Genomic DNA, 26,800 nt, shown 5'->3' with positions numbered 1-26,800 from the left:
CACTTTCCACATTTTATTTACATTTTAAGACTAACTTTAATCTCAATCACATATCCATACATTTCCTTTGTTTCACTAAAACTTAAATGCATGGTTTATTAGAACAAAGACTGTAAACAAATATTTGCCATGTCCAATACATGTAACACAGGAGCTGCTTAACAGAAATTAATCCCCCCATTTTATAAATACAGGTATCAAAACAATCCTGAACATACTTTGTGACACTACTAGTAGTCGGCACCCACACCCTTGCAAAATTAAACAAGATGAGCAACGGTATTCACTGTACCTGCTACCTTAAAACAAATTTAACTGCAGCTCTTTTACTAAGCAAGATGGATAAAGCATGCCATTTATATTTTGCCTTCTCCAGAAATTATTTTCAGTAACATATATTATTCCACAGCAATCTGACACTTTCTGTCATGCTTTCATCTTGTAAAACCTGAATTCCAATTATAGGCTATTTCAGGCTTATGCTTAAATGACAGTGCCTCAGTAAGAGAAAAAAAATAATTGTGCTGCCTTTTTCTCCCATAGTGCCTGAAAACATATTGGGCATACATATATTATATATATTCTTACAAATGTCCAGGTCATGTATACCAGCTGAAATTTTTTAATGTGTGGGTGTTTGCATTGTGAGATTTAATCAAGACATTACATGAGTAGAAGGTTGTTGTTTTAAGACAGAAGTTTGAGAATCAGCTAAAATTAATTATTGTAAGTTTGTCCCTCTGGAGGTTGTGGAAGCTTCATATTTTCTTTGGACATCATTAGACGTCTTAGCTCTTGAAGTACAACTTTAATGCTATATGAATTTTGCCATTTTGCTAACACTGGTATGCTCCGTGCATCCACCTGGAAAAAGAAGAGAGAAATCTGATTTATGATTGAACACAAAATATCTACGTAAATAACTGCTATTGACAGTTGCTCTAAGAAATAGTCTAAGCACTCCCTGACACTTTCTCTGTGGCATAAAGTCCCTGTGTTCCTAAAATATTTTAAGGAAAACAATTATATACTTACACACAGATATAGATTCTGCAATAAAATCCATGCAGGTGGACTCTTCCATCTGTGCTGCTACTTACATTAGTGTGAAGGAAAGGAGGACAGGAGGAGGACACCAGCAAACTGTTCACTGCAAAACTGGAGCTGCTATCTTGCAAAATTTATGGGGTTTTTTCAAATTTCCCCCCAAAAAGAAACAAGGAATTACCTCCACTATGCTAATATATGCACCTGGTTGTTCTTCAGTTCTTTAAAAGAACCTGCCACACCAGAGTCCATAGAATACCTTTCTAAAGGAACATTTCCCTTATTATTTCTTTGCTACAAGTATTGTTGGTGATTTCTTTCCCACAGATATTACACGGTGCTTCCGATACCTCTAGAGGCACTACTAGAGTATTATTTCTGTATTAAGAAATGTCTTGAAATACTGAAATAACTGATCTGTAATGCTCAGACATTTCTTAGTTCTTTGCATCCTTCTCACAGTAAGTCATCTTACGGAGCCGTGAAGATTACTGTACATCACTTACCAACTGGAATAGGAACTGAAAGGAAAGGACATGGGACTTCTCCTATGCGTTTATAAAACCTGCAGGACAATTTACACAATTATATTATAATGGGGAGGTTTTCATAGGGAAGTCAGCAACTGAAAGTCATCCTGGGAATTGTTTTGGCAGCAGGTTAAGTCCCAACCCCTGCATGGAGGAACTTAAGAGCACAGAAGGGGCTACAGCCATGCAAAGCAGGCCCTGGGGCAGGAATAGGGCTATTGCTTGCTACTGGATTCCTTTCGTAGAGTTGCAGCCCACATGGCTACAAGAGTGCTGGAAACCACTGTTTTATTATTTAAGCAGCACAAAACATAAAGAAGTTTCTTATCCCATCTTAATTAGGGCAAGCTGAAAGAAAAAAAAACCTGGAATCACTAATAAGAATGTTAACACAGATGTTTTATTTCTAGATTATTTGAAGTGAGGCTATTTTCGGAACACCAGATGAGACTAAACCTTTTTGCAGGATGAAACTGAGGCCAAGGTTTAACAACATGCTGGCTTGGGTAGCAATACTATCCCAAGAAACTTCTGTTCCCTCTCTTGTTCCTTTAATAGCGCTACTGCCTATCAGCTCAGGTAAACGGGGAAATATTTTCGCGCTACTGCCTATCAGCTCAGGTAAACCATGTACGGGGAAAGATTTTGTGATCTGAACTGACAGAACCCACCCAGTTTAAAGCACCACCTTGGAAAGAAGTCCCTAAGTAGGATCCTTGACCTTATTTACAGCTCAGCACTTATAAGCATTTCTTTTCACACAATGTTCTGCTCAGAGTTGGGAACCCCTTGAAGTCAGCAGAATTGCCAAAAACAACTTGTATCATCAAGCTGCAGTACAAATGGCAGTCAGGTGACTTAAAAATTATCACAAACATTTGATAAAAAAGAAAAACACCATCAAAAGAAAAGCTCTACTACGCAGCAACGCCATGCCAGTTTAAAATACATGAGTGTATGAGCCAGTACAGAAAAAGGTTTTGAAAGTTAGCACTGGTGAAATCATCACTCTAATTCTTGTGATACTACTACTTTTTTAAAGGGGGATTTGGGTTAACATGGTAAATAGGAGGAAAAATGGCTGGAAAGGAAGTTGCTCTGGGACTACAGAAATGAACATCTATCTTCATTCTGGAAATTCTGTTTTCACACCATCTTCCTTCCCCATGCTTCTCCTCAATTTTGCCTTTGTCGGCTCCTTCAGATCTGAATGCTTGCCTCAATTACAGCACACAGCAGCCAGTCACCACTGCTGTTCAAATAATGCAGTTCTACAAAGACTGGAACATGAGAGCTGATCACTGAAGACTAAGCTCCTCCTGCTTCTCTTTTTTCCTGGAAATTTGCAACAAAAAACCTCACAGACTGCAAACTCTGCTTTACCATTGCTATGAATGTTTTCTGACTAAAGACTGCTGCAACATGACATTTTTGTTGCTTGGTTATCTCAAGTCTCTTTTCTGCAAGTCACCAGCTTCTTTCATAACATCTTGCAGCAGTAAAGATTTTGGCTCAGGTTCTGTTTTCTGTCTTGCAGAATTGATTTCCAAGTTAGTGCACAATAAACTCACTTTATGAAGAACAATGATAAGACATCTAAGAGAGTGACACAAACTATGTTCAAATCACACAAAAGCATTAGGTAATATTCAAATGCACACCCTGGAACACAGAGGGAGACATTTCAAGGTCAGATAAAAGCTAATAAAGCTGCAAACTGCAATCTGAAGACTATTTTATTTAGACTATTTTATGGGAGGGGGTGGTACACCACTGTGGAACCCTCAATAATAGCAAGAGAAGCAATATATAAAATGCATTAGTTTTTTCTAAACAGTTGAAAATAAAACAAATTATTTTACACAATTATGCAAAGTATTCAGTGTTTACAATGTTCCAAGTAACTTCAACAAGTAGCAAATGTCTACAGCAAACATAGTCAAAGCAGTAACTGGGCAGCTTACAGATTTACAGCTGAAAGTCCCAAATGATTTAAAAGGGAACAAGTATTTCCAGCTGTAAATGGTATCTTAATGAACACAAGTGATTGCAAATCCTGCAAGACAGACTGCTGAGGAGCACTATCACAGATGCAAAAATGAGACAAACCCAGAAGAAAACGGGAGAACAAACAGCACATTAGAATGCAACCTGTGTTTTATCAATATGGGATACGTAAGTCTCCAAGAGAAAAGACCGTGTAGCATTAGGAATAATAATCCACAGTTTTACAACAGTGATGCCATTAGCACATAAAAGCATTTTGTGCAGTTCTACACAAGTACTTGTACTAGTTTTTTTGACCTTAGTAATCTAATTCTGCATAGAAATATTGCAGCTCCATAGGTAAACTAAAAGAAAAAAGGCACAAACTTTTTTCTTAACTTGCAGATAATAAAAGAAAGACAATTTAACAGGGTGCCTCAGAGCACCTAAGTCTTTTGAAATAAAATAGTCCTGAACTAGTTCTCTCCTTTCCGGCATTAAATTTATCAAACAGTGATTCCTGAAGATATGCTGCTGGCAGAAAGTTACTTATAAACTCCTCTCTCACAGAATAACCAAACAAAAATTAAGTTGTACCTGTCAGTATTGATAAATTCATTGCACACATGCCCTTTTCATGCAAAGTGTAAAAGGATTTTTAAGTCAAGAAAGCTGAGAACCATTGCCTACAGGGCAGTATGAAAACAGTTTCCCTAGATCCCTAGTAACTGCACTTATCCATCTTTCCCCTCCACCACTCACACTCTAACTCAACAGAAATTATTACCCTCTAAAACTCCCAGTGTGGGCCCTACTTTTCCACAGATGTTAACTGGCACACAAGCCTACCTTAACAACATTACAAATGTTTTGAGTACAATCTGCTAAGATAAAACAATTTCAGCTGCTGTTTGTCTCAGGTCTCTTTTCAGCAAGTCACAACTTCTTCCTGACTCCTATAAGCAATGTGACCAAAAGCTGACCACATGTCAAAACCCAGGGTGCCTGTAGAAGCACAGATAGTAGTAGTCTGCAGATGAAACCCTGCCATTAATTCAAAGAATTCAAACCACTTATGATCTATTAAATGAAAGATGACCATAAAGTGGGAGAACAGCTTGGAAGAAACATGAAGGAGCTGTCAGGAAGCAGCAATATTAACTGCTCCAGGATGCTGAACATGCCCCACTGTTTGCTTCACGGTTCCTCTAACGACCACAAAGTAAGATAAAATGCAGGACACTAGGACAATGGACACATTAAAAATTATATACTAAATGTGTTTTAAATTCATTACTTATGAAAATTCCTTTCATTAAAAATACTATTTATTCCTATTTAAACCGATTAAAAAAGAAGTAATGCATTTGCATAGCAAATCCCTGATAAGATACACAAAATTATCTTTTGGGGCGAAAAATTAATGATGGTTTGATGTAAGGTTATTAACTTATTAAAATCAATTTTTCCTGTAGCAATGACTCAGTTTGAACAGTGCTTTTAAAATGACTAGGCAGATTTCCTGTCACAGTAGTCACCCTGTTCCTCAGCAAGCTGAGCGAATGTAGACTTTTCCAAACAGAAGCTCAAACTTACTGGCTTCAGTAAACAAGAGCCTTCAGGTTCAGCTAGTCTAAGGTCCTGCTTCTGAAAGCACTTATGCCTTCAGGTATGCAGAGATTAAGCCATGACAGCATACTTCTTCACTGAATCACAGCAATACACGTTCCTATGAAACTAGGAAGAGGTATGAAAATCATCTTCCAAACATACTGGAAGCTGTTTTTGCTTCTCACAACTTCTCAATAAACACACACCCTTAGACAACAAGCCACAGCTGTGATAAAGGGCATGAGTCAATTTTCAGATAGCAATTTTAACAGGATCTTCAGGGAGAGTAAAATTGTTAGCTACATAAAAGTATTTTCAGAGTGATTTCAGATTATTTCTGAGGCATTTGTGCACTAGCTTTGGATGACCAACCAGAACACTACTTTACAGCCTACAACAGCTCAAACCTGAGAACCTCCTCCCCTGCTACAATCATTGAGACACTTGAGCTTCACAGTTCAGTACTGTTAATTACAGAAATGCAAGTCTGTATTTCTTTTAAATCTCACAAATTATTTAAAATCCAAAGATGCTAATGCACCTTTAGGTATTACCTTAACCCAATTAGTCTGCATTCAGTTTAGACAAATATGCCCACAAATGTGATTGTGTTTCCTGCTGATACAGGCACACAGCACTGCAAATGCAATGCAGCTCACACTTCCTCTCTGAGCAAAGGGGCACCACAATTGCTCACAGTGTTTAAGTACCTGGTGAGTAACAAGCTTGCCTGAGCTGCTGCCACAGCTCATCTGTGAACTCATCCCACCCTAACTGCAGCATCAGTGAAAGCAACTTATTCTTTAAAATGCAAGTGATTACCAGCTATATCAAAAGGTTTTAAGACTGGTGTTCAGAATCACCCTGGATTTTAATAAATCCAGTATAAAGGAAACAAGAGTATAAATACACCAGTTCATTATAGGTGAATTAATACATCCAGAGTGAGTCTCATCAGGAATAACCCCAATTTTAATTAGTGGAAACATCAGAGAGAATCTGTAATAGTCCTGCTACAATATGAAACTAATCCCCTTTTATAAGAGTATTATGAGGGAAATACCTACACAGAGCTTAAACACTCATTGTTTTCCTGTTCAAAACTAAAACCGTCATTTAAAAGAAACAACTGTCTCAATATTATAAATAATGCTTGTCTCATTGGTAAGCCACAAAAAGCCAAAAAGATTTGAAGTAGTAGGCCACCAAATTTCAATTTAAATCTGCATTTATGTTATAAAAATGAAATAAAAAGCTCTGTGCAACATGCATATTCCTTACCTGATTTTCACAGAAATATTTTTTAGTGTAAATTAACAACATGGTTGATCTTACCATTTCAACTTACCATTCCATTGGAATTATTTATTCCATTCATATTAATTTTAGTTACAAATCTAACTGTAGGAGGTGCTTCTGGGTATTTAGGTCCACACTCTACTTTCAGACTGTATATTCTGTTTTCATAGTTTGTCTAGAAAGCAAAAAGACAGACTAATGCATTTTACTGAAAGCTAAATATTAAGATTTTTTAAAACAGAGCAAAGGCAAAAGGAATAACAATTATGAAATATTAAAAAAATATAAATTTGTTAATATTGTGCATCAACTGAAGGTCTTGGATTACTGACTGATTTCCACTGTTTTGGCTATATTGATTACTTCATGATTATGCAAAAATTACACTGCTTTTTGACTACACCATACACAAGTTTTAATACAATTCTGTTTTTAATTCACATTTGCTCTCATCCTTTCCATCCACCTGCATCCTCAAAACAACAGTAGAGGACGCAGTAGAGGACTAAGAGAAATCAATTAGCTTTAAGAAAATTACCACCTTCCCCCATAATGAAATACCTAATACTGTAAAAAAACTGGAAATGGAGAAAGACAGAAATGCCAATAATTTAACAGTTAAGATATAACCAAAACCAAAATAGAAATATAACCTGCAAAAGAAACATATTCTGGAAGTAGTTAGCACTACAGAAAATATCTGAAATTTCTGCAGCTGAGAATCACTTGGTTTATGAGCTTGGACAGTAAAGTGACTGCTAGTTTGCAGAGGTCATTCCAAAGTGACCATGGAACAGATAATTCTAAGCTCAAGTATACTTCGAGAAAGCCACATTAGAACTAGATATGGTTCTATTTTTTTTTTTAAATCTTGTCAAGTAGGCCATGCCAAAGATCAGTGCTTTGCTGGTCACTGACGCACGTGCCTCTGTGTTCCAAAAGGAAGATGAACTCCATTTCTACACCTGCTTTTGCACTGGCACAACAGAAAGAGCCAACATGAACAAAAAAGCAGCAACATTCGTCTCAGCTTTCCAGAAATAGCATCTTTAACCTGTTCTGCATCAGTCAGCTGCCACTCTCCAAGCAGAAGTATCAACCACATAGCCAAGTATCAAACAACACTCTAGTCTGTGGCTAATTAAAATGCAGAGTGAAAACAGGAAGACTGAAGAACCCCAACTGTGTGCCATAATTTTTGAGCAGACACAGTGAATGAACAGCAAGCGGGTCACAAAGAAACAACGAAAAATAAAAGGTTTTCTATTAATCTTTCCTATTATTGTGAATGTAATTAGGCACTGGACAAGGTTGCCCAGGGAGGCTGTGGATACTTCAACCCTGGAAGTGTTCAAAGCCAGATCAGATGAGCTGTTGAGCAATCTGGTCTAGTGGGAGATGACCCTGCCCATGGCACAGCATGTTGGGACATCTTAAGGATCATCTTAAGGATCGTTAAGGTCCCTTCCAACCCTTAACATTCTTATTCTATGATTAAAAACTAAAGGCCAGATAGAAGTCATCTTATCCTGCTACAGGTAACATAACTGCTACCACAGCAAGAAAACACAGTAACTAAAATTCTCATTATTCATTCAGCCAGAACAATTTACTTCCCCAGAGAGGGATGCTGTCAGTTACAGTGAAAATAGGCCAAAATGTATGCAATTCTGCTCACAACTCTGGAAAATCCCAAGAACAGCACTCATTCTCATTCCTATATCCAGGTGGCTTCTCAATTTTGCTCAATTTATCAAGTCATTGTTTTACTGCAAGCCAGGCATCCCTGGCCAGCTTCCCAAAAAAACTAAAATCCCATTTTCTGTAAGTCAGAAAAATGTTTCTGTTAATCCAAAACAAATCTTACCCTCCTCTCTTGCAGTTGGGTCACCTTTCAAATGAAGCAATAAAAAAACTGATACGCAATTTTTTTTTTTTTTTGCATGACTGTAGAGAAGCCACATAAGAGAAGAACTTCATGGACAATATTAGCAACTTTCTCCATGTTTTGCCTAACTGTACCATCTACTTAACTCAGCCAATTCCAAAAAACACTCATCTTCTACAGGCCCTGAAATTAGATATGCAATTCTTCTCAAGGTGCTGTAACTGGTTTGGGAGCTGGTGGCTTCCACTTTCTACAGTCACTACATAGTGCAAGTCATTCTATCTGCAAGGCTTCATGGCCCTGACATGGCACAAGATATATTATTTGCATGCACTCTTTATCATAAAGAAAATAAACTCACAGAACTACAAACTGACCAGGACAAAAAGTGTATCCCAAGCTGGGTTGAGTACTTTTACTCTTTTTTTAAAACACATGGGGCCTTCTATAACACTATTATAAAGTATAGCACTTTACACATCATAATCTCTTTTCAAAGATGTGTAGCAGTCTACCTTAGGTTGAACAAGAAAGCAGTCACAGGCAGTTCTGGAGGGGTTTTGGAGAGCCAGGGATACCCTATGACAGCTAGGTCAAAATTTTCAAGTTTTTATCCCAACACATTAGGCTACAAACTTTCCTCAAAATGGAGTCAAACACTGATTCCACAGAATATCCAAAGCATAAGTCATTATGATTATATATTAAATCTGCCCTCTCCCAGCTGCGCCCAAATCTTAGGAGCTCAGCAAGGTCATTCAGGTGTTCAAAGCAGCCTACTGCAAGTGGCAAAGGACTTCCAAAAGAAGCTTGAATTACACTGAATCTGTCTCTGGAACTGCTACTTTGGAAGGCATTCTTTTCACTGAGCAGAGCTCAGCTCATTCCATAAGCCCTGCAGTACCAAGAGACACGTAAGATAGTTCTTCTCACTCTAGCAGTGAAAGCCATGTGCTATCTGAGGGCTACTTAGACACACTCATTTAAAGGTCTCAGCTACACACTGATCTTTTGCATCATATTGTAACTTAGAAGAAAGTGTGCAGTAATCCAACTAAAGTCCACTCATATCTGATATGGCTGATACACACAAGAGGTGATTACTTCTCTTGCAAGTTGTATCAGTCTAAATGACACTCTCCAGAACTTCAGAGGTCAGAAGGATTAAATGTGATAAGAAGCTGCTAGTCTTTAGGTATGATTCAACTGTCATTCTAACACTGTTATACTGAAAGACTGTTCTGTAGAACTTGTAGAAGTTGAAAATACATTGCCAGTTTGCTACAAAATTGAAATTATCAGGAGCGTGACAAAATGGGGAAAGACAGTTACCTGTTTATTGTACTATCAGTCTACACTTATGTTCAATAACAGTGGAAATATAGAATTAATATACTCATAACTGAGTAAAATACGTTTCAGATCACAACTGGCTTTTACAGACAGCTGCAGAAACAGGGGAGGCTAGCCTGAAATACTTACATGCCAGAAAATGAGGAATTATACATTATTTCTACAATTTCATACACTGAATTTTAACTAGCCCTTTACACTGTAGAATAGTAACTTTTTTTGCATTTTGTATTGCCTAAAAACTTAATAAAAATGTTTTATTTCATCACACTTACCCTTGGTGGCCCAATAATCATTCCTGTCCATCTGGTGAGTGTCATATCTTCATCATCTTCAAGGCCCCAGCTTACTGTACCATCACCTACTCCCTTCTGCCCTTCTTCAAGTTCTTCCAACAAGCGAAAATTACGAGGTACTTTAACTAGAGAAAATGGAATAATGTAATTAATACTGCTGACACTAAGGAAAAGGTAACAACTTTGTTACTTTTATATGTTACACGCTGCCAACTGCTCAATGTATTTTCCAAGTCAAGCAAATATTGCCTGCACAAATTTATTTAGCAATTCTAATTACTTTGAAGCAACTAACTGCTTCACTGGAAATTAATTACTACTACCAAGTAATACCAATACAAACCATAAAACAGAAAACAGGAGAGCTCTCTTTAGCCTAAGACAGCTTAGCTCAGATTCTCTTCCCCAAGCACAGAACTGTTTAGATCCAGTACATTTCAAAATCAATTGACTGTCTGTCAAGTTCTAATCAACCAGAATTCACATTAAATCAATATGGCAAATTTACTCCAAAACATAATTAAAGAATGTAACATTTAACACAGATTATCCTAATAAATGTCAACTGAAGACTGAAATACTTTCACTTGATTTCACTCGTTTTTTAAAAAAACCCAACAAAATACTAATATCTGAAAGCAAATTGTAAATCAAGTCTTTTTTAATCTAGTCATTAATACTGCCACTTGCCAGAGGAGAAAAAAAATAAGCACAGAAGCATTGATTAAATTGTTAGAGATAAAGACATATTCACAACAGAATACAAAGATTAAATGCCTTTAGAGAGCACCAACTAACAGTTACTAACCAAACTATAATTACAGGATTTTTATTATTATTCATGAAAAAAGGCAGATTTTTATAGATATTAAACAGGATACTCAATTGCTTTACAGCATCAGCTAAAATGGTACTTTTCAGCACTGAGGGAAGAAAGGTAATTAACACTTGTGCATGTAATCATGGAATGCTTTTATTTTCAAATAAAATATGCACAATGATGTAGTAACAATATTATAAGATCATAAAACTTCCACTTAACTATAACTGCTTGTAGTTACTTATTTTTTGTTATAGCTTTTTCCAACTATAGTATTATCCATTATTTTCACTAGAGATCCTTTCCTGTACTGTAAGAATCCAGGTGCTCCATAAAACTAAAAATTAAGACTGAGTACACACAATGTAATTATCAAGTTTGAAAAAGATTAAGGTTGAAGACAACTGTTTTGCATATGAGTTATTCAGTTTTGCATACACTGTGATTTCAGGTTTTACATTACCCTAGTCTGTAGTCCAAGCAGTCTCAATGCAAGAAATCAAGAGCTTTAATGTACTATATTATTTTTTAGTCAGATAATTGATGCAGATAGATGGACCAGTAGAGATACACACACCTTTTAGCAACTCTTCAAATAGCTTATCTTGCAGAACCATAACTTCTCTTAAACAGTGTTTGAAACTTTTTTTTAATAACACAGACTAGGGAGAGGCTTCTAAAAATTGCACAAACTATTGTCTCCAAGTTCTCCAAATTCCCAGGGAAAAGCATTCTGGGTATAGTATCAGGACGCGGGAAGGAAATGAAGTCATTCATGCACGGCCTCACCTTCCGTCCTGCCTTAGTGCTGCCACCCCTCTGAGCCCTGACAGAGCTACATCAGCTCGCTAACTGAGCAGAAAGTGATACATTTTGGCCACTCTTCTCACAGCTTAACAAACCAGCCCAGCCAGCATGTGTACTGAAAGCACCAGCAGAGTACATCAAGAAGCAGATTATATCTCAATTTTTTGACATAGATCCTTTTAAAAACCTCCATTGAAACACATTTTCCCATCCTCTGGTCCCATTCTGATTTGTGATAAACATTAAATGTTTACATTTACATATCTAATTCCGACTAGAGATGAGAACTGACAATCACACTTCAACCACAAAGTTTTTACTCCACGTTCATACACATTCTGGGTTGAGTCTGCCAAACCAGAGTGATAAACTTCTAATTTGCATCACATGACTGAATAGATTCTGATTGGTATGTGCAGTCTCAAATAAAATTTAAAAAAACCACAACAACCTTCACCTACAAACCCCGTGTACTTAGCATTCACACATTACTTTAGGCTTCCCCAGAAGCTTAAATCCACCTTTCCTCAGAACCCCTGCTCAGACTGCAGAACTTCTGAGTCACAGTTTAGCTCTTTAAAAAGAACATAAAAGATGGTACCAAACAGGATTTAAGCTTATTTCTGATTACGTGCTATCACCTTTCAGCTTAGCCTGGATGACCCAGCTGCTCACTGTCCTGATGTTCCATGCCTTCTCCCAGAATTCTGTTGCTCTTGCACTAACCAGGCTCCTCTAGTAGCCAAATTGTCACACTAATTTTGCAAAAAAAGCTGGTTTTCCTTCAGGCAAAAATCAAATCCAACCAGTTAATCAACTGAATTGACTCAGGAAAAAAGAACAACAAATGCCGCAGCTGACTGCTGTGGTTCTCAGTGCCTTCCTCTGCAAAATCATGGGTGTGGAGATAAAGGAGTTTTTTGTGACAAAAAGCCACTGCACTGACTCAGCTGTATCATAAAATTGTACCCAACACATTAAATTGTAGGAGATGACACTTACTAGAAAATAACAAGCCCTTATGATGAACTGACCAGCGTTCATCACATTTTTTCCATCCTATCTGTGTTCACTGGTTCCCATAACTGCCCACGGGGAGCAGTGAAGGACTTGGGAAAACTCCAGAACATCTCCAGAAAATAATTTAGATCTGCTCTGAAAAGAGACAAAAACATCTGAGAGCAAGAGCCAGGCTCTCGACACTAACATTCTTATCACTGCTTAGTTCTAGCAGCAAAACACTGTTCTGAAGTTAAAAATAAAAGCACCATGTGTTTAAAAAAAAAAAAAAAAACACAACAAAAACCCCAACATACATGCACACAAAACCCTGTCAATAACAACAAAACTGTCCCCACCAAAACACACTAAACTGCTTCTATGTCCCTGGCATATATGACTAATACTTTATCATCAATACTTCAAACTTTAATAAAGGAATTACTGAATGTTTTCCTACAAAACTATTATTGCTAGATTTCTGATAAGTGACACAGAATAACTTAAAAATTAACACAGTGGATTGTAAAAAACAAACAAGCAACATTAAAAAAAAAACCCTTACTATTATTTATAATTACAGACTTCAAAACTTACAGCAAAATTAAGTGGAATTAAATACTGTTTTAAGCATCCGCTTCTGTCCTTTTGCACACTATTGTACTCTATACGCTTGCTTTGATCATGCTATAACCTTTACTCAAAAAAAACAAATTTACCTAGCCTGAAGAATGGAACACACTCACAAGACTGTGCTGTCTTCACAGTAAAAAACAACTATAACTTCTGTCTAGAAATCCAGTCAAGGATGATCTGGATTTTCCAGAAATTAAGTTTGTTCCTAGTATAAACAGAAAGTAAAAAAATTCTTCTTCTCACTTTCATGCATTTCAGAAGGCAGTTTTATCTCTAATCCAGACAATGCAATTCATCAAATATTTGCTAAAAACTTTGAAATATTCCTGACTGAATTTGAGTCAGAATTGTTATTTCATTTACAGAATTAGGACAATGAAACATTTCCTATGTGCAGCTCATCAGCAGTACGAAATTACAGAAACCAGCACCATTGTTCAGCTGACCTCAGGTGTTCTCCCCAGTGCCACTTGCTCAGGGGACCACTAAGCAGCTTCAGACAGGTTGGTGTTACTCTCTGTAACAGGCACTCCTCAGCTAAAACCTCACACTTTCAAGTGAAAGGGATTAAAACTGTCGATTTTAACACTGGTAGAGCTACAGGCAAGTTAAATTCCCCTCAGCAGGTTGTGATTTACAGCTCAATACAATACTGCATCCAGCACAGCTCTTTGCAATGATGGACTAAGGCTCTGCACGTGAAAACACAGATGGTTTCACCCAGATTAAGACAAAAGCAAAACCTTTCTTCACTTTATCTGAAAAGATCAACTCACTGTGGATTTTACTGACAAATAGCCTCCTGACACCCCTGCCCAAATCTGTCACGGGAACTGCCAAACAACTTCTACCAAATTCTCACAAACAGTTCAACTAAATATATTTCACTTAAACAAACAAAACATCACTTATGCTTACATATGCTAGTAGTTTTTAATGTAAAAATTGAATCATTATACTGGACTACAGAAATTCGTGAAATTATCAGTGAATTTAATACCCTGGAATTAGAAGGGAATGAAAGAAGACTCAGTAAACAGAGGCCATAATTTAAGCATGAGGGTCTAATTTCATATATATGGAGCTACTTCAGACATTACCTTCTAAATCACCAAGTTAATAGAAATAAAAAACACACTTCCACAAAGGATGAGTGAAGGAAAAAGTTATAGCTATGCTTTGATCCAGAACCTGCATAACCTGGAAAAAATAATCAGTAAAGAAAATAAAAAGGAATCTTCAGTGTCCATTAGTAGTACCAACAACTTTCACTAGAGTAACAAATGAGAATTGCCAGGATGGACCTGCTCTTGCTAGACAGAGTTCCACAGCTGGTAATGTCAGATCACTCAGTGATACAGTGATTTAATCACCAGCATCAAGACAGAACACACAACTGCACTTATTTGCACTTATGTCAGATTTGACACACCTCACTGGATAATGTGTTAAATCACATTTTTAAACAATTCACATGGACACACTCCTGCAAATAGAGCTGGCAGTCCAAGCTCCTCACACATCAAATGATTCTTTGCTGTGTAACAGGCAAGAGCGGCATAACCTACCCACTGCTCTTGTCCCTGCAGGTTACAAAAGCAAACCATAACCCAAATTTTTAATAGACTGGCTCAGAGCCTAAAGTGTGAAGTTTTCTGTTAGACCCAAAACTATGTTTTTTAGAATAACTGTCCATAACAATATCCATACCAACATTCAGTTTCTCTTCAAATCTCCCTCAGTTCTTGACTTCAATCACTCCTAAAGTTACATCAGTACCAGGACTATTTTACCATAATTAAACCAGCACACCCTACACTACCAATACTCCAATTTGTTTGTTTGCTGTACAGACAAATCCTAATATGCACACAGGAACAAGTTATATCAAAAAATCCTACATTAACACAGACAGATATTGTCAGGGATGTTATTCTTCCTGATTGAGATAGCTATGTCAGGGAGTCTGTAGTATAAACAATTTTGAATTTTTGAGTTAGCTCTTGCCCACTGACTTCCAGCAAAACAGAAACTGAAAAGTATGTTCAGCTTGGTAACAAAGAGAAAAACCTCTCAAACCCCATTTATCAGCTTCAGGCTCGCAGCAAAGTAAGCATTTCCTAAGGACAGAGAAAGAGGGGAAGGATGTCAGTCTTGCAAATTTCAAGCCATAAAAAAATTTCTCCTGGGGCAGGGAGAGGAAGAAAAAAAAATACAAAGAGAAACACAGAGAAAACAACTTGTTCCTTTCAGTCTCTGAGCAATTCATCTTGCGCTGGACAAAATGAAGAAAAAACCTGAAATGCTGTACTAACAACAACAGTCCACACACACACAAAAAGAACATAAAACAACCAAAGCCTTAAATAGGCCCTGAAATGCCAATACATTAAAAACAAAACAAAACACACAAACAAACAAAAAATTAAGGAGAGAGAGGAAAGAGAGCCAGGGCTTATGAAATACTAAGATATTCTATTCTGGCTGCAGAAGATATTCTCTGAAAAAAGGTTTTTTTGTTTTGTTTTGTTTTTTTGTAAACTTGATGTGTATTCTTGTTTGCCAGTTACCACACTCACATCACATACTTTTTAGCCTAGTAAATATTCTGAAAATACACACAAGACAAGCCCTACTATCACAAACCTACTATCAGGAAGTATTGCCAGGTGTACCCTAATGATATTGCAGATATCTGAGGTTGATCACAGTAACCAAGCTCCAAAACCCTGAAATATTTCTAGTAACTTGCTTAGTTAGTACAACAACCAAGCTGGACATGATAGTTTTGTCTACAATAGAACTCCATTGCTGGCATTAGTAGGGGAATGCAGCAATTCACTAATGGACTTTGTTATTCTTGTTCCTCTTGTTTTAAAATCAAGTATGGTACTACACACATAGTAAAATCAGTTTCCAATGACCAACACATGATTCTTATTCAAGGTAAATTGACATTTCCAACTGCTTTCCAAGAAAGTTACAATATATTTCAGTAAAATTCAAATTCATAATTCTTCATATCAGTCATATTCATAAAGTTGAATTTACTCTACACTATTTTTCTCTACTTTGCTCCAGCAAGTATGTCCCAAAGCAATGAAACTCAGGCAATGGAATATTCTGCGTTAACAGCTTTGAGTTCAAATTGGGAAAGTCCTATACTATGTTAACCTAAATAGTGAAACCAAGGTATCTAACAGCAATAGGTGGCCCATGCACATTGATCACGATGAGGAATAAGGCACTAAACAAGTCTGAACCTCACAGAGCTGTTAGCAATACCAGTTTAGGTTAGTCTTAAGGATTTTGCAGATCTAACTATGCTTACGTATGGAAATTTTCTAGGAAAAGAAAGAAGTTCAAGAAGAAAATCAGAGGAAAATTCATTTTCACATAGAAAGAAACCATTTATCCCAAAAGAAAGAAACAAGACAACTAACTTGAAGAATTAATAAGCGACGAGTAGAAGGTAAGACTCCACAACTCAAGTAAGCAGATGTACATCAATGAACACCCCAGAGCAAATAAAGCAAATGGCCATTTATTCACTGTGTTCAATACTCACTGTAACTCAGAGCCAGTTTTGCTACAATACTGAACAGGTATGAAGTGGTAAGAACTAAATGGGTTATTGCACTTCTTTCCAGGATTAAGACTGTGTGTATAAATATATCCATGGAGATATATAATATATATGGATATATTTATATAAAATACTATGTAGGAGCCCTGTAACTGGTAAACCTCTTTTCCTTTTATAATATTTGGAATTAAACATGTTGAAAGCACACAGGTTGGAAGATTTCAAAGAAAAGGTGCAATTCTAGAAACCACACTGAAGCTAGTCTATGCATTTCATCAGGTTTTGGGTTTTGGTTTTTTTTTTTCATATAACAAAATGTCAGTTGCTGAGAAACATTTCCCAGCATGAGGCAATAAAGAGCCACAGCAGTGTGAAAGCTATAACCCTTTATCTTAAAATCTAATTTTTGGTTAAAGCTAAGTAAAGTCATATTTTTTTTCAGAATTCTATTGGTGCAAACTCCTATTTATTTCACCTAAGTGAAATCCTACATTTGCTAGTATCTTAATAGGCACAGTCCAAACTTAAGTTAGGTTGCATGAAAATAACTTGCATAGGAATTTCATTTTTATTTGAGTCCAGCCATAGCCATAAACATTCTAAATATGGCTTATATTAAGAAGGCAGCTAATGAGAAACTATTAATAGAGCAGAAGTCTTTGTTATTTACTGCAACTCAGCATTCAGATTTTGATGGAGGGAAAAAGGGCTGGAGAGGTAAAGAGATTATTTCTTTAGGGCAGGGCAGTAACACTAGTTGAAGTGTTAGTGCCCAAAACAATAAAGACAAGAGATTTATAGAAGCAGGGTTGTTTCACGTGGCTTCTCATTTCATATGCATACTCATAACATTAAGACACTATCAACTATCTACTAGTGATAATAATTAAAAATTATAACTTACACACAGAATGACATTTTCAGTGCTAGCTTTAGTTTCACTGGGGTGGGAAGAAATTCATTTCTAGACAGCTAGCCATTAGTAACTGGATTGGCAGACACATACCTGATTTACAAACATGTTACAATTGTTTAAACCACAGATCTTGATGCTGGAGTGAGAGATCTCAGCATATCAAAACTGCAAAAGCAACATCAATTTATTCAATATTTTTCAGTTGCTCATGGTTTCATGCTAAGAATGATGAGACCTCAAACTTGAATTCTTCAGCAGAGTGCATATTCCAAATACAGAACTTCTTCAGGAAAGGTTTGTACATTTTAAGGTTTTAATTATGTTTTAAAGTGTGAGAAATTACTCACAAAACAAATAGGTTTACAACAAAAAACCTCACCAAACAAACAAACAAACCTTACCAAGGCATCACATAAGTCTTCCCTTATTTTATCTTGCCTCCTGAGTAACCAGAAGGAAGTGAGTCAACTCCTCGTAGTAATTTTGATTTCTACCAGTTCTGTTCCATAATCCATTGGATTATTTACTGAAGGCAGCCCTGTGGACATGACTCTTCCAGTGATGGTCAGCATCCCCCAGGAAAACACATCACATCTGTTTAGTTTTTATTCACTTCTAACCATACTCACAGCCTCTCCTCTTTCCCTGCTGCCCACTGCCACCCCTTTCCCCTTATGCACCTTTTCCAGAGGAGGAGCAGATGGAGGTGCAGCTGCCATTAACTACCTGATTCATCAGAGCTACTCCAACCTCTGACCCTGGAGGAGCCAATCTCTCAAAAATTCCATCAAGCTGTTCCCACTCTCCACCATCTCTCCTTACCAAGGCTCATGCCTCACTGAAAAGCTCCATTCCGCAACTCCTGCAGCCCAACTTCCAAATGCACTCTCCACCCCCCGATTTGTTATGGAACAACAATATCCTACACATCATAAAGTTGCACAAGGCACAACAGTAAATAGGAACAAGAGTCACCATATGCACACCAGCAAGAAGAACAGAGTAGTCGAGACTGGATATGTGCACACACAGAATACAGTCCAGACCTGAGAGCAACTCCAGCTGAACTCAGCTTTCTTAGCAAGGATGCAACAACATCATTCTGTCTTGACACTTTCATGCAAATAGACCATCTTGACTACTGCTGCTGGCATGGAATGACTAATGCTGCTCAAAAAAATTACACTAATGAAGAAGCTTGCTTCACTACAGATACAAATGTTGTTAAGACTACATAACAGAGAAGGCATAAGCAAGCTCTTGGCAAAAACAAAGAGGGGAAAAAAAAAAAAGGAAAAACCTCCAACCTTCAGAAAGATTCACAATTTTTAAGTAATTAAGATAACTCAACCAAACAAACTTTTTTTAATGAGTTACCACAACAACAGAAAACTATAGCATCAATCCCACTAAACTGGACTGCAGCCCAAAAGAAAATTGGTGTAAATTGCTTGAAAGCCCTAATTTTACAAATTTGCACCAATATTAGTGGGATTTCTTTATCAGTCCATATTATATCTAAGTGCATTTTTTTGTTATAAACAAGACCACTGTTAGCTCAGACACTACATGATCAGTGATGCCTCAGACTGTAAGAAAAATCATACAGGTACTAAACAGTTAAGTCACTAAATAACTCATCAATTGATATCCAGGCTGTTTAGGTGAAGGGCGGAAATGCACAAAGCTGACTACAGGTTTAAAACTTAACTCTTTATAGGCAACCACTAAATGAAACACATGACATATTAAATAATTCAACCACCTTCCCATATGTTTTAGTGTATGAAATGATAGATAATGAAAAGTGACATGTTGTGACACTTAGCAAATTGAGAATTATTATTTCAATTCTGTACGAAACAATGTAGGGCAGGAAGCCAGCAAACAGGAGTTAGAAAAGAGATCTGTCACTTCAAAAACCACCAGCAGTATTAACTGATTTAACAGTCTAAGGAATCAAGATTTTACCAGGCAAAAAAAAATCTTTCCAATTTCTACCCCCAGAAGTTAAAAACCAATTCCCAAACTTGCTTAGTAATTACCCCATTATTAAAAGCACAAAGCTAAATAACAGCAGAAAAAATTAATGGAAGTTAAAATGGCTCATTTTTGAAACTTTCATTTTAAACATGACATTGTGTTGGCAGAGAGAAAAAAGTATTTGAAACACATACTTCTTAAGTTACCTTTTAAGTTACAATGACATAGAAACTTCTTTTTTTCCCCAGATAAAGGGACAGGAGGAGGAGGAGACTACAGGAACCCAGCAGAGCCCAATATCTCCTCATGAAACAGCTTTCCCAGGGTCTGCTTTAAAAGTTAAGAATACAATGTGTGACCCAGATAACATGAGTAGCATCAAGGATTTAGTCTAGCAAAGCTGTAAAGCTGTCTTAAACGGGTTACAAGTCATTGATTAGCAAACAGTTGTTCTAACATTTGCATAAAGGTCCTTTCCAACATGACTCAGCACCTACCCACAGTGCAAAACATAAAGATCCTTTATCTATGTAAAACAAATTATGTTATTCTTTCAGTTATACACATAAGCAAACACTTATGGATATAATCAGCACATGTGCCAATCACCACATATTTAGTAAAAAGAACTGCAATTAAATTATTTCCCTACATTCTTTTTGAGAGCCATACTTTAGCATGCTATTTTCTATATGCTGTGGTATTCAAAAGTTCAAATTATTTAATATTTAAATGATCACACATTCCATTTCAGTGACAAGAAAGAAAACTTGCAATTCCTTCTCTGGAAAAGTTCTAAGTTACATGAATAAAACTGGACATTTTACTGCGAATATACTGAATAAAGGACACTCCTTTTACATGTATTGGGCAAAATGTTTTGATTTACTCAAGCAAATTAAAAACACACTTGACTATCCAGTTTATGAATAGTCACAAATACCATGAAGGGAGCTGATTTTTTTTCTTTATGCTATTAAACACATTTATTGCAAGAATTTATAAAAAGAGCATACTGAATCTATAATTCTTCTGACTATTTTTAAAATCTAGTTGAAGCATCTCATCCTTCTGAAATAAAGCTCTAAGTGTTGAAGATTCCATTCCTTCCAAAATGCTAACTAGGAAATGGTTTAGAGTCACAGACTTAAATCATCACACATTTTTGAAAAGGCTCTAAACCAGAAGCTCATGTTATTCAGAATCAGTCTGACAGCTTCACAAGTTTCTGCACTGATTCAATTCAAAATATTGTTTGAATTATATGTCATTAGTGTATTCCAAATGACAAATATAAATAAAAACATTCTTTGGGCAGGACAGCATATAGTAAAATCCTTCCAAATACTGAAATCAAGGCTACTTTGAACCCTTTCCCAACAGCACTTTCTTGTCTTTCCACAGTCTGTGCTGAGGCTCCCACTGGATAACTGAGACAACAAGGCAAAACCTAACAGGAGTAGCTGAAGCTGATTAGTACTTTACATTAAGTTTCAGTCATGATGAAATATGAGCTACAGTACAGATAAAAAGAATTAATAGTAGATATACTAAAATAGCTGATAATACTAAAAAATAACAGATAGAAGAGATAATAGTAGATAAAAAGAGTAGGGACAGAGAGACAAAAGGTCTGTTAACAAAAAGAGGCTGCACAGCTTCACAGCATGTATTTAACACTGCCTCTGGAAAATCTTCCATAAGGCAAAACACAAATACTAACAAATACATATGTAATTCAATTCCACCAACTATTCATAAGACTTGGAAATCTAATGCTTACATGAGAAGCCTTCCCATGCATGCTTAGATTTGTAGTACGGACCATCTGCCTCCAGCTGCTGAAAGGCATATCCTCCTGAAATTCTGTGTTGTACCTTTATCCAGGCTAAAATTTTCCAGGATTGTACAGAACAGTTTAGATAATGGGCTTCAATACTATGTCTGATAACATCCTTGAATTTCCAACAAGCTCTTAAACAAACAGAAGATTACAAAGTAGGCCACTTTTTCATTGCAGAGGTAAGTTGCTTTGCTGCAAGAACACTCTTACACAGCTATTGTGGCAGAAAGACATAAGTAGGTTTGTATTTAAAGACAGAGTTATAAAATACCAGGAACAAAGGAAAATTATACAGGCAAAGCTCTGAGAAGAAACAGAGTATCTTGCCTGTATATGCCCCAAAGTTGGAAAGAACTGATGGTCTATATATAGTTTTAAAGTAATTTGTAATCTAAACTTTTCTCAATGCAGCTGAAATTATTTGTGGTTTGTCAAGTTGTTTTTAATCAGGCAGAACAATCGCAATTGCAATTCCTTGTGCATAGGACAGGATGGAAAAAATGCTCCATACAGAATACTTGCTGCCTCATGGAACACAGTATTTTACTTCTTTTGTTTTGTTTGATTACTTGCAGCTTCAAGAAGTCTGTGCTTACAGAGCTAACACTGTAAACTCACAGAACAAACTTTGAGGACTCTAAAACTCTAAAAGGCTCTTAAACTGACTTCTTGGACCAGTTCTGGATAAATGAACAATGTGGCAGAGGCATAAAAGAGAAAATGGGAGGGTGTAACACACCCCTCAAGGTAAAACACAGTGGATAAAAACCACAATTATTTCCTTGACAAGAAAAAAAAAAAAAAAGGAAATGAACATTCAACAGGTCAGACAAAAAGAGAAGCCTACCTGTGCAGTTTTCTAGACACAAAGTTTAAATTATATCACATCTCCTACATGAACAAAGTGGTCTTTAAGTTGTTGCTTCTTCATCTCACTTATGAATACATCCTTTTATTACTCCTCTGAATGGCTCTTAATATCTAGGTGTCCCACACTCAGGGTACAAACTTTTACCCTACTAAGCACAGAACAGACAGACATCAGCTTAATTTAGAACTAAAAAAAGTTTCAAGGCATTTAAGAGAAAGTGTTGCAAAGTATCTCACATTATAGAGTATCTTGCAACTGTGTATTTTAAGAGAGGAAGAAAAAACCCCAACTTCCAAAGCGAAATAAACTAAAACCACCACCAAAAGCCCCAACCATTAGGAATGGCACACTCAGTCCTTGCTTCACAGCTCAGGGAGCCTAGAACACACTCAAGACCACTTCCAACCCTTCACTTTTAATCCCTTCTTCCTTACTGCTGTAGTCATGCATGCTCAGAACTGCTTCCACAACCACCAAATGTTTGCAAACAGAAGTAAAAAACAAAGTTATGAAAATAAGTCACTGACGTGCATTGAGCCATTTCTACTCACAGAATCAATCATCTATAAAATCAAAGGGAAGCACGTTTTTGCATGGGCAAATTAGGTTACACAATGAAACCATTTCACCCTTATAGAGTAGAATGACTGGAAATTAAAAGTATGGATTTTACAGAAAAAAATATTTCACAGGGATCTAGCCATGTACCTTCAAACACACTTTCAAAAGAGGTTGCTCAAGACTACATACTAGAAGTAAATCAGGAATCTCATACAATTTTGACTGCAGATCAGTCAATTTTTCTTCCCTGAGCATCCAGTTTCAGCAAGCCAAGAGGAATTTTCATTAACTCAGCCCTATCCACCCTCCCCCAAGCTACTGAAGCTCTCAGTTGAACAGGAAGGAGGCAAAAGCATTAGTAGCCCATAGTTACAGCACCATATTTGACACTGCTGCCTTAATTCTCCTATTTTCCCACATAAATTCTAACCACTTTGTGACACCCTCAGTGCCTTTAAGGAACATTCACATATTATATATATATATATATATATGTATGTGCGTGTGTGTGTATAACCCTACACATACGGTATGTAGTATTATATTATTTATCATAGGCAATATAATATTAAGTGAAACCCAAATTATCAAAATGCAGAAATTCACTCCTGAATTAACTCCTTGTAATGATGTTTTTATATGCTTTTCTCGAGATACACAAGAGATGTTTAAACGGTATGCCTTAGTGAAATATTTCTTTTAACTCGAAGCTGTATTTTCAATGTATTTTCAAACAGACTAACAGAATGAATCTCCAGCTAAGCAATGTGAAACTGGATGATTATATATTATATAGCTGCTCTCTTCTCTAGAAAACTGACTTGTTTAACCCCAGACCTCCAGCAGTACCCAGGCAAATAACCTAGATCAAGCTTCAAGCAGAAGGAGTTGCAATATCAGATCAAACTTCAGCTTACAAATATCCATTTCTAGCACATGCAGTATCTAAATGCAAAATTTACTCATTGCAGGTGATTTTAGAAAGCTGGTAAGATACTTATCAAACAGCAATTTAGCACTGATATATACAATTTCTTTGGCATACATTAAAGAACAGTTATTTTCAAACTAAATTCTCTGCTGTTAAATGCACATCATTTGTTACATGATTGTTCACAGAATTAGCAAGCCCAGGAAAGGAACTTCTGGGATAAAAATAAGACAGTTGATCTTAGTAAAAGTTTTGCTGTTGACTTCCTTGGGGTTAGAATTTCATTCCTTGACTTCATGCAGTCAAAACTTTTTTTTTTTTCCTGAAATAAATAATTATGAAGTTGAACTTTATAGCAAGAGCAGACTAAAATAACAGAGCTAGGTAGATTTAAACCTTAAGTCTATAACAAAGTTAAGTCTATAGCAAATCATTCCCTCCCCTCCTCCACAAATTATTATAACACAACTTCCAGGCAAGAGCAGTTCTGGGTGAAGTCTGAATTTTGCACACTATGTGGAAAGCATAAAACAAAACCCTCACCACCTCATGTGTGTACCAATAAAAAGTCTCAGTATTTTCTCCACAAGGATATGTTGTTTTAGAAGCTCTGACTAATTTTCCCAGCAGTTTTGTTGATGATTCAGCCTGCTTGCTGCATTTTACTACAACAAATTAGTTTAATTTAATTTCTTCAACAAGACATGCACGCAGTACTGGCCCTTTACATTGTTTGGAGCAGTCACATATATTAGGAGTTTCCTACATCTCCTGCTTTTTATGAACTTTAAGTCTGGCTGTATTTCTGAGTCAAAAACCAACCCCCACTGAGTAACTGTATATAAGAGATTTTAAAACAACTCTTGTAAGACTGCAAAGAACACTTATGGCAGTGAAACCATCAAAGTTCAGTGAAACATTTATTCTTATAGGGCTGAAGTAGAAAGAAAATAGACTTTCTCACGACAAAAAAGTTTTGTAACTGATATTCTGCACTAGCCAGGTTGAATGCCAAATGCCAGTACCCAATACATGACCTAAACCAACTTGGCTTCCTAGTGTATTACAGGAAATCTCCAGTGACAGCCCAGATGAAGTCTTTCAGTGTTGCTCTGTAAAAAAACCCTTTTAAATTTAGACAACAGGAAAAAAAGTAAAAAAGAATCCTAACACAATAAAATGCAGTAATTCCCAGATGAGCAAATACTTGGGTTTCTCTAAATATATCCACTCTAGCTCAGTTTATCATAGGCAATAGCTATCTTTTTGGACTGCTCTTCCACATAGTTGCAAAAGTTACTTTATCAAATTCCACTCTGAAAATCCCACATACCCAAACGTATAACCAACTGGAGATGACTCTCCTTCCTCTTAAAAAAAACAGCAAAACCTGCCCAAGCTCTTCTCACAGGATCAACAGCAAGGTACCAAGACCAGTTTAAATATACAGATGTTTCTTACATTTTGTTATAGTCCCAATTCTCCAATGATCCAGTGGACAGAGGATCGGCAACAGAAATAAATCAGTGGCCAACATTTACTTGCTGCTGAAATCAAGTCATTCCCCTATCCTGAGGTCCATCTTAATCCCACTTATAAAGTCCCAGAGATGAGAGAAGAGGAAACAAGCCCCTGAAGACTTCAGGTTTTAGCACTGAGGGAAAGGTCTTTTTGTATTTCAAGCCTCTTGTGAAATGAAACTAATAGTCAAATTGTGCTTCTACATTTAGCACTCGAAGCAGTATTCTTGTCCCTTTCTTTGCCACCACTTTCCACAACGTTCTGCCACACCAGTGCTCTGCACATGGTGTGCTGTTTACTGAGACGGGCTTCCTGGGATGTAACACTGCAAGGGCAGCTCTTTGCCCTTAAATCTGGCTATGAGAGACCCTTCAGCTCCAATGGATACCACAGGGAAGAGAGCTCCACTCCTCCTTCCCACCATGCTACAGTCACCATCAAAGTGAAGCACCTTTGTCCCAAAACACAGCACAGGCCTAAGCCCTTCCCCCCACCCCCGAATAAAGAGGGGACACAGACAATCCTTTTATTTTAGACACCACTATACCACGTCTTCTATCTTCACCCAGCAGTACACTGGGACAAATTTCAGCACAAATCTTTCTTTCCTGCAGCATTTTTACCGGGCTAACAACATCTCCTCCCTTCCCCTGGGACACCAGCATCTATCCATTCATCGCTGCCTCTTGGCGGGTCACTTCTCCCCTCTCCCGGCACCCGGAGCCCTGTCTCCCATCACGCACCCCCAGGCCGGGCTCCCACAAGGATGCCGCTGCCCCACGGACGGAAGGGATGAGGCCCGGGCATAAGCGAATTAGGAGGAATTTCTTCTCATTAGACATTGGAAGGGGCTGCCCAGGGAGGCGGTGGAGTCACCATCCCTGGAGGTGCTTCAGGAAAGACTGGACGTGGCACTCGGTGCTGCGGTCTAATCGACAAGGTGGTGCTCGGTCACAGGTCGGCCTCGATGATCTCAGAGGTCTCTTCCAACCTAACTGAACCTGGGCTTCTGTGATAACCTGTCCCGGCGCCCCTGCAGCTTCCCTTTTCCCCTGTCAGAAGACAATTCCTCCCCACCCGGGTCTCTCCCATCGGAGAGAGCTGGTCCCTCCCCCATCCCGGAGAAAGGAGACCCGCCCCGGGCCCTTGCGGGGGCGTCCCCCCCAGCAGGAGCCCAGCGCGCCGCTCTCCCGGGCCCAGCGAGCCCCCCCTCACAGACCTGTGGATCCGGCCATCTTGTCCGAGCCCCCCCCACACCGCTCCGGGCCCGCACGCCACGCGCGTCACTTCCCCTTGGAGCGGCTCCGTCACTTCCC

At 37.5% G+C, this 26,800-nt stretch overlaps 1 protein-coding gene across 1 annotated transcript; it reads right to left on the bottom strand.

Annotated features, from left to right (window-relative positions):
• Nucleotides 1–26,800, bottom strand: UBE2V2 (ubiquitin conjugating enzyme E2 V2). The gene is made up of 4 exons (XM_041412661.1): nt 26,704–26,800; nt 9,990–10,135; nt 6,523–6,648; nt 1–864 (listed from the first exon to the last, which is right to left on the bottom strand). The coding sequence occupies exons 1-4, from the start codon at nt 26,717–26,719 to the stop codon at nt 718–720; spliced, it is 435 nt and encodes a 144-aa protein (XP_041268595.1). The 5' UTR covers nt 26,720–26,800; the 3' UTR covers nt 1–717.

Source organism: Onychostruthus taczanowskii, unplaced genomic scaffold (assembly GCF_017590055.1).
Source record: "Onychostruthus taczanowskii isolate IOZ18803 unplaced genomic scaffold, ASM1759005v1 scaffold4, whole genome shotgun sequence".
NCBI lineage: Eukaryota > Metazoa > Chordata > Aves > Passeriformes > Passeridae > Onychostruthus > Onychostruthus taczanowskii.
The sequence above is the reverse complement of the archived record's forward strand: the minus strand, read 5'-3'. Positions and strand labels throughout refer to the sequence as shown.

Coding starts and splice junctions, on each gene's coding strand:
- UBE2V2 (XM_041412661.1), bottom strand. Junction 6,649..9,989: donor TGATTATTGGGCCACCAAGG/GTAAGTGTGATG, acceptor TTTGCTTTCTAG/ACAAACTATGAAAACAGAAT. Junction 865..6,522: donor TAAATAATTCCAATGGAATG/GTAAGTTGAAAT, acceptor TTCTTTTTCCAG/GTGGATGCACGGAGCATACC.